The 8548-nt window shown below is 40.3% G+C and overlaps 1 protein-coding gene across 12 annotated transcripts in view; it reads right to left on the bottom strand.

Moving 5' to 3' along the window:
- The window catches only part of LOC112162616 (sodium bicarbonate cotransporter 3), a 61085-nt gene that overhangs the window by 15491 nt on the left and 37046 nt on the right, over positions 1–8548 (bottom strand). For all 12 annotated transcript variants that reach the window (XM_036214178.1, XM_024298434.1, XM_036214179.1 and 9 more), the window contains 4 exons: positions 7892–7979; positions 7642–7788; positions 6875–6981; positions 1135–1309 (listed from right to left, as the gene is read on the bottom strand). In XM_036214178.1, coding sequence (XP_036070071.1) covers positions 1135–1309; positions 6875–6981; positions 7642–7788; positions 7892–7979 — 517 coding nt within the window. The remainder of the gene's footprint in view (positions 1–1134; positions 1310–6874; positions 6982–7641; positions 7789–7891; positions 7980–8548) is intronic.

Here is an 8548-nt window from a genome sequence, read left to right as displayed (position 1 = left end):
GGTTTTAGACCTCTAGATGATGTTTTAGTCCCGTTAACAACCATAAACCTGTTACATACTCTACTGTCTAGCTGAAGGTGGTGACTGATGGGCTTTGACTCTAAGAAGGATTCGTCACGACACAAACAGAAAGTGAAAACCCCAGAAAAAGAGCCGAGTCAGCAGGAACGGCCGAACAGGCAGAGCAGGAAGAGGCTGCAGCAGAAGACTGGAAATGAAAGTATTCCTCACCAGCGGTCACGAGGTTCAAAGTAATTCAACGTTTTCTGGAATGGGACTTTTATGGGTGATATAAATGTCAAAATGACACGTGTGATCATAGACAAAGTTGTGCACTCTTCAAAAAGAAAATACGATTGGTTCAACATTTGACTTGTTTGTTATTAATACGACTTTTTCCTGATTTAAGTGGAACTTTGTTGTTTTGAAAATAACTTTTAATGAATTTTGAGTCAGATTTTTCTTCATTTTACACAGAACTTTTCGTTGTTTTCATGCAATTATTTGTCCAAAATATGACTTTTCCTTCTTTTTAATACAACTTTTCTTTGAAAATGAATAAATTTGACTTTTCTTGGTTTTGAATACAATTTGTTTTTGTTTTAAATCTTGGGCAACAATTGTCTGCCAGTTACTCTAGCTTTGATTTCACTCGTTTTTGTTTCCCTTATTCTCTAATTGTCTACCAATCATGGATCTTTGCTAATCCACACAGCGTCACACATGCTGCTCTTTTCTTGCACTTCTCGGTCTAAAACCTTCTGCTGATCCATCGTTGACACGATTAACATCGCTGTTGTTCCAATGGTTTTTTTCCAAGTTAATATTCTCATTGGGGGATTAAAAGTTTGATTCTATCTTAGTTTAATAAATGAGTTTACCCCCCCCCCCCACTTTGTGAAACGATGTTTTTCTGACTTTATTTATCAGCCTGTAAACCTGTGACAGAAAAATTTTGAGAAAAAAAACACTTAAATGTTAAATTAAATGTTGTTGTATTATCTTAGTTTATATTCATATATTCCATGTTGACAGTGACCCCACACACACACACCCCCCTGAATCATCAGACCGTCCTGGACTCCGAGAACCTTCGTCCGGGTTTGCCGGACAGCCTGGAGCTTCACCACTCACTATGTTGCCTTTGGTGGCCTCCCCGAGCAGCCCGCCGAACGTGATGACGGGGGACATGCAGGCACAGTAGAGGAAGAGGACGGAGGCCAGACACTGCAGACTGAAGGCGTCCTTGATGTCGCTCCAGTAGAAGGGGGCTTTCCGCTTGACGTCCAGAAACAAGCCTCCAAAGATCCTGCAGAAGAAGAACGGAGGAATAATCTGACTGTTTTTTAAACCTTCCGACTGATTGTGAAGAAGCAAACTTCCATAACTCCACCCATAACTTATTTTTACCTTTAGCTACTATTGTGCATTTCTTAACTTCTATTTAGAATTCTTTACTAGTTTAATTATTATTAATATCTAATAACAAAGATGAAGTGATCCTAAATAACATAAAGAATATTTTAGAAATCATTAATATCACATGTTACATTCTGCTGCAGCTTCTCTCTTCTTCCTCAGCAGTCTTCCACTGCTGGGTCGTGTTATCTTAGGGTTTGGTAGTCTTAGTTTGTGGGCTTTGTTTGTTTGTTTTCTTCAGGTAGTTTTGGTTAGAGGGAGCTGCTGACTCCAACGGTCGACATGGTTGGGTCAGCGGTCTCCATGACTGATTTTACGTTTGTCCGATTCCTTTTTGCTTGAACTCGCCCATTTCTTCGTGTTGTTCTTTCTTTCAGGACACAGCCTTTCCTTTATTGAATTAACTCTTCTTACTGGTGTCCAGTTTTTATGTTGTTGTCCCGTTTTGTATCCAGCCTGTAGACTTGAAGCCTGTGTGTCTGTTGGTGACGTAACACACACGCCAACCATCAGAACAGTGTGGTTATGGATCGTTGTCGCATTAATTTGATTCTTTGATGCTTTCATCACTGGAGTTTCTTCAGGGTCGCCGTCCGATCTGTTTTTACAATAAATTGACCCAAAAGCACCACTTAAAAACAATGAGTCACTTGAAGATAAACCACCTCTCCACTAACACGACATGCAGCTCTTGCAATGGACGTTCAAGTTTACATAAGATTTGCTTTTTTTGTTTTGGCATCTTTAGATCCGTACCCCGGGTCTATCCAGGATCTGATCTGATCTCAGAACCTCATCCAGGTCGGGTCTGGTTGGTCCTGAAACTATCGGGTGCTGTAATCTACTGCTGCTGTTTCCTGGTGTTGATCAGATAAAGTTTCGGTCTGTCGCATAACTAAACAACTTCCTGTATGCAGATCAGGATGTGATTGGTGTTCTAGTTTTAGTGTCTAAATCTGATCTGTGAACAGGATTCTCAGACTCGTCAGGATCCCCGATCGTAATGAGAGATGTCTCCAAGGCTAAAACTGAGCAAAACTCTAAACTCTGTGACAATGAAGACATAAAGACGCCTTTGAGCTCCGCATTCCTCCACACAGGAGACAGAAACTTCAAACAAACTCTTGAAGACTTCAAGCTCCTCAAAGTCTCGACCCCCTTCAGTTCTGCAGGAGTTCAGCTCTTATATCTAATCTCGTGGTTATGGCGTCATTCATCTGGTCTTTACACCAAAGAAAGAACCAGCAGGAGGCGAGATCAGAAGAACCAAAGCGATCCTTCAGGGTTTCTGATTATTTCCCATAAATATAACTGGATTCTGTTTCTGACACTTTATAAACTGAGTCAGAACTTTACAACCACAGATCCGCCAGCGTGTGAGGAGAGAGTTCACCTGAGATCTCCATTTGGAGGATAACTTCAGTCTAAAATTAGAACTCAACGATTTCCTCCTTGAGATTTGACTGTAGAACAGGGTGTCTACAGATATAAATATTTATATATAGGCTACATTTAAGACTGTTAAGGACCGTTCAAAACCAACTTTAATGAAAAGGAACAAGTCTAATTTAGGAAACATACAAATATTCTGCAATAATGCAAAAACACACCAACAGGATAAACCAGAGGTTTCATATTACTACAATTCATAAAATCAGCAGTAAACACTATTATTATCATTAGTTAATTTATAATTATTACTACTATGTATTATTTACTAATCAGATAACTTAAGATTAGTTACTAAAGTAATAACCTATTTAACAGCTCATTGCGCAGCAGCAAGCATGAGTTAATTTGAATTATCTGCACTAGTTCAGGATAAACAGGCTTTTATAGCAGTTTTATAGCAGGTTTTTATTGCTGCCAGTACGAACTCCACCAGGAAACCCAACCGCTGCCAATGGTTACTTCTTCTGACTTTGCACATGTGCAGTAGGGATGGGTACTGTTAAAGTTTTATTCATAATATTTATTGATACTGCTCATCCATCAGTTACTTAGTATGGATCCCCATTTGTTTAAACCAAGCAGTTGCAACTATTCTTCCTGGAGTCCAGACATTTCTGCAAAACTTTAACATTTATAAATATACATGCAAATATTATTAACTTACATACACATTTTAAAATTAAGTTTAGCTAAAAATCGTCACCAAAATGATCCTTGCCTGCCCCGCACACACACAACCCAATAGAATGGCTTCGCTCCACATCATCAATACATTTAATTTCAGATTTTTAGTGACGATTTAAAAATAACTTTGGTTTTTGACTGTGAAATAACGAATTCCAAACCAAAAAAAATAAAAAACAACCTCCAAAATGCTTAAGGCTGAGGCTGTCCCTGTCAGTAAGGTGAAGCTCCGCCTTCATCAGCTAAAACACTGTAAAGACTTTATGGACTGTATATGAGAGGTGGACTGAGTGACTCCCCCCCCGGTGTTCCAAACAGGAAGTGGCTCCAAGAAGTCAAAATCCCATATATTTAATAGAGAAATAACCAGCTGTCACTGAGTCTTTCTATTGGTCAGAATAACCATTCTTGATCTGATACCTTCATTCATTCATTCATTCATTCATTCATTCATTCATTCATTCATTCATACCTTTAGATATTCCTCTTTTATTTCATGACGTTTTTTCTGTAGTTCAAGTTATAAACTGACCAATCAGATGCCTCAATCAAAGTAGGTGGAGCCTTCTAGCGTTCAAAATGTTTGACAGATCTTTTTTTGTAGCCGCTTTCAAGTGGCCTTCAAACAGTCTCCTGATTGGTTAGAGTGGTTGCCATAGAAACGATGACTCAGACCGACATGGACCAATAGCTGTTTAACGACTGGCTTTAACATGAACTCATATCCATACCATGAAAAATTGGCAACATTTGGTTGGAGCAGGAAGTGAACATTTTTTTACAGATGACATCACACTCACTCAGTCCGGTTCTCACGTACAGTCAGTGGGCTCCAACTTCTATGGACAGTGTTATACCAAGAACTAGAAGAACCCGACACCTCCTAATCTAAACATTTAGTGGAACACAAGCAAAGATATTTCTGTTGCAGTCGTCGGGTAGAACAGAACTGAAATATACGCGTCTGTTACTCTTCAGTGTTAGTAAAGGAGACCAAACTGAAGCCTCTGTAGAAGCTTCACTGAAAACTTCCCCTGCAGCTTTAAATGTCTGCAGCAGACGTGCTGCACATCCTTTGTCCAAACGGATGGCTTTCCTGTGTGCGGCTGCGTATTGTCTAGATTTGTGCAAAAAAAAGCTTTGAATAAATCAGTTTCTGAAGTGTAATTTACAGTCACTGCCTCCAAAATATTCTATTTTTAAAACCCTTTCCAGCGTGAAATCCTTCATTTCTTCCCTGTAATGTCTGTCCAACATCTCCGCTGTAAGGTTTCTTTCCATTTTCTGCTTCTCCTCACTGTGGAACACTCATTATTTACCTTCATTTCCCCTCTCTGTCTTCTTGTTGTTGATAGGTCTCTTTACATTCGTCTACCGCGCTGCCTCTCTGTCCTGCAGCAGCTCCCTCTGAGCGCTAACCTTTTATAGTAATGCTGAAAGGGGTTTAGTAAATAATACAGAGCTTCACAGTCACTGTGTGTGCATGTGTGTGCACGTGTGCGAGGGTTCAAACACACACTCTTGCTGAGTGGCTCTGGCTCAGGCGGTTATCCATAAATGTCAGGGATCCTGAAAACAAAAGGCCTCAAATCTGCACAATAATGTGATTTTCTCTCTTTTGTTCCGTCCCACAGATCTAAATGTAAGAGAACTTCAGAATAAAACCCAAACAGAAAAGATACTGTTGGCCCCTCATCCTACCCCTGCTACCTCACAAATGTTCATGACAAATGTCATTTTCCAAATGGTGGCTTTTCTGTTGCTTTTATCTCCATAGCAACCATTATTTTCTTTGATCGACTGGTGGAGACAAACAGATCTGTGCAATGTTTAAAAGAATCTACAAACCTACATTTTTGGATTTCCTTAGCAACAGAGGTTTTTTGTTAGCCACGCCAACATCCTTAATAATTTCATATTGCATGTCATATCATTTTGCTCCGGTTGAGCCAATGACTCATGTAGTAAATTTTCATAATATTCCGGTAAAAAATGTGTGAGAAACATGAAAATGCTATTTTGCTAGCTCGCCACGCTAACGCCATTAAAAATCTACAAACTTCTAAGTTTTTCCCCTCAAGTAGCTTCCCAATGTTTCTCAAGGAGTTTGCAGGAATTTAAATTTGTAGAAGGGACTAAAAGTTCCAGGTCAACAAAACTTTATGTAAGTGAAATTTCATGATAATGCGAGTAAAATTCAAGATGGCGGCCTCTTCCTGAGGTGGACAAAACTTTGATTGTGGTTGTAGACCATTGACCATTTAAAAAGAACTGGACATAACAAGCGTTGAGGTCCCCCATTACCCTCCACCCTCGCAAAATCAGGCCAGAGCCTTCGCCGTCACTTCCTGGTCGTCTACCGCGATGGCAACCCGTCGACAGCGATTAGTCTGAGTCACGTTTTATGAGGAAGTACTGTCAACCAATCAGGAGTGAGCTTGTTCCGGCTTGTTTGAAGTCCACCCCCCTCCCACTGAAAGCAGCTCAGAGAAATCTGCCAATCAAACGTTGGAGGCGGGGCCAGCAGGAGCCACATGCTTTTACTGAGGCATCTGATTGGTCAGTTTAAAACCAGAATAACTTGTGATAAAGAAAAAATATCTTTAAAAGAAATTAGGATTAGAAATAACATGTTAGGAAGGAAGCATCAGAGCAAGAATGATTATTCTGACACATAAAATAAATAAATAAGGTAATGAATAATGAAGGTCTTTGGCCTTCTTGAAACCCGCGGCTACTTCCTGTTTGGAACACAGAGGGGGCGGGGTTCATAAGTCCATTGATATTCATGTTAATGTTGTAGACTTAACCTGCCAGCATGTGTGGGAAATTTCGTGTAGATCTCTCAAAAAAAAGTTTTCTTTTCCCAGATTGTGCGAAAATATAAAAAATGACTAAAATTCCCACTTTGTCACAAAATGGCCGCCAAGCTGTAGGTCCTGTGACCATCCCATAATAGTTTCAAAACTTCTTTTGGATATCCCTGAAACAAGTTTTTATTGTTTCATTTGTGGATTTTGAAAAGAAAAGGAAAAAATAAAATAGAGCCCCGTTTCTATGACGATTTCTCCTGCTCCCCCATCATTTTGTGGGGGAGGGGCTATTCACCTGGTACTTCCAAACTTTGGTGAGTTTTTGCGTTTGTGGCGTTGATGAAAGTTTTGCACAAAGGAGCAAAGAATAAATGTGAAAATAATCTGGTCCTTCAGTTATTTGATTAAATATAATCCAGATTAAGTTATTTTCTGTTTCAAATGCTAACAGATGAGATCACACATGATTGATTAAATATGGTTAGTGTTCAAATGACAGAACCCACCTCCCCGTTCTCTGCAGCTCCGGCCCGGCGTGGTGGTCCTCCTCCTTCTCCAGCTCTCCGGCGGCGGGTGCATTGCCGTTTGGTTGCGGGGGGAGTTTCCTCTTCATCTACGGGTCACACAGATTCATTCGTACCTGAAGTGTCTGCTGAGCAAACTACAGGTAGGGACGGGTACTAGAAGTCTGTGCCGAGGTGGTACCGGTACTGACAGATACAGTACTACTGGTACTGTATAAAAACATGGACTTTGGAGTTTTATTTCGGGGCCTCAATTCAGACATTTCAGTTGTTCGTATTCTATTCAGTTTTGTTTCACAATTCTAGCCAATCGTTTTACCTTTCCAGTGATTATGGGCGGGCTCATAAAGGAATGGGTGTGGCCATGAGGGTGGGCGGAGCTTCAGTCAGAGTTCCAAAGCAGTGTTTCGCTTTACTTTTTAGCAAAAGATTTCGTATTCAGCGACCAAATGACTAAAAGCAGCGAGTACAACGCTCTGAAACACATCGTCATGGCGATGAGCGAGGAAGTTTGTGTTTACCGTGTGAAAACAGAGACGCAGCGCTGTGCTGCATCAGAACGAAGGAAATAAAGTATCTCCATCACTTTGTTGAACTTAAAGGCTTTGGGAAAAATTGAGCTCATTTTTTTCATTGTAACGGAACTGTTTCAAAAGTACCAGTTCAGCACTGGATACAGAGACAGAACCCGTCCCCAATCAAGGGTTATAAAACATTAACTTTAAAGAGTTTAACAGAGATAACCTCACCTGAGACGGGACGTTCTTCGGAGGCTCGATCCGGATCGTAGGGTCCCATTCTCCGGGCGGCAGGACAGTTACCTGATCCAGGAACTCATCAATCCCAGACAGGAGGTCGGTCCGGTCTTTGGCCTTGTACGCCACGTCATGGAAAATCTGCAGAGATATTATCCGCTGGTTACATTTCCTGGAGGAAAACGTTGAATCTAAAAGGGATTCACTTTGATGTTTCCATTCAGCTGGTAGAAAAAGATCTCACCTCATCTGTCATTAGTGTTGCCATGGATCTGCCTATTTCATGGTACTGCGGTCCTTTACCGTGAGGACCCAGAAGCAGGAAAAGGAACCTTGGAGAACACACACACTGGTTTCAGTTCCCTTTCACAATAAAACAAAAACGTTCCACCCAGGGTTAATCCTGTTTATCCTTATCCAGTCTATTTTTTAACCTACAAATAACAATTGATAGTATTGGCAAGAGTCTGGCGATATGTATATAACGATACGATATGTATCGCGATACATCCCATTACTGTACCAGAACTTTTTTTTTTAAAGAGTACGATGCCTTATAAACAGTAAATGCCTTATTGGTTAGAGGTGTGTATTTGCAAGAGTCTGGCGATACGTATCGCGATATGTGTCTCATGATACGTGTCACGATATATCCTAAAATTTTACCAGAACAATTTAATTGTACATTTTTTAAAAAGTATGACTTAGAAAAAAACTCTCCCTGAATATCAATACATCTTTCATTGTAATAAAATGGTAAAATTCATTTTATTTAATGATCACAACATTAACACTAGAATCCCTGGAACTTTGAGCTTCTGCTGCAATGCCCCCCTCCCCTTCTCAAAGCAGTGTTGTGGTGATCACCTTAAACCACCGCAATGCAGATTGTAAGGTTTAA

The sequence above is a fragment of the Oryzias melastigma genome, linkage group LG11 (genome assembly GCF_002922805.2).
Source record: "Oryzias melastigma strain HK-1 linkage group LG11, ASM292280v2, whole genome shotgun sequence".
Lineage (NCBI taxonomy): Eukaryota > Metazoa > Chordata > Actinopteri > Beloniformes > Adrianichthyidae > Oryzias > Oryzias melastigma.
The sequence above is the reverse complement of the archived record's forward strand: the minus strand, read 5'-3'. Positions and strand labels throughout refer to the sequence as shown.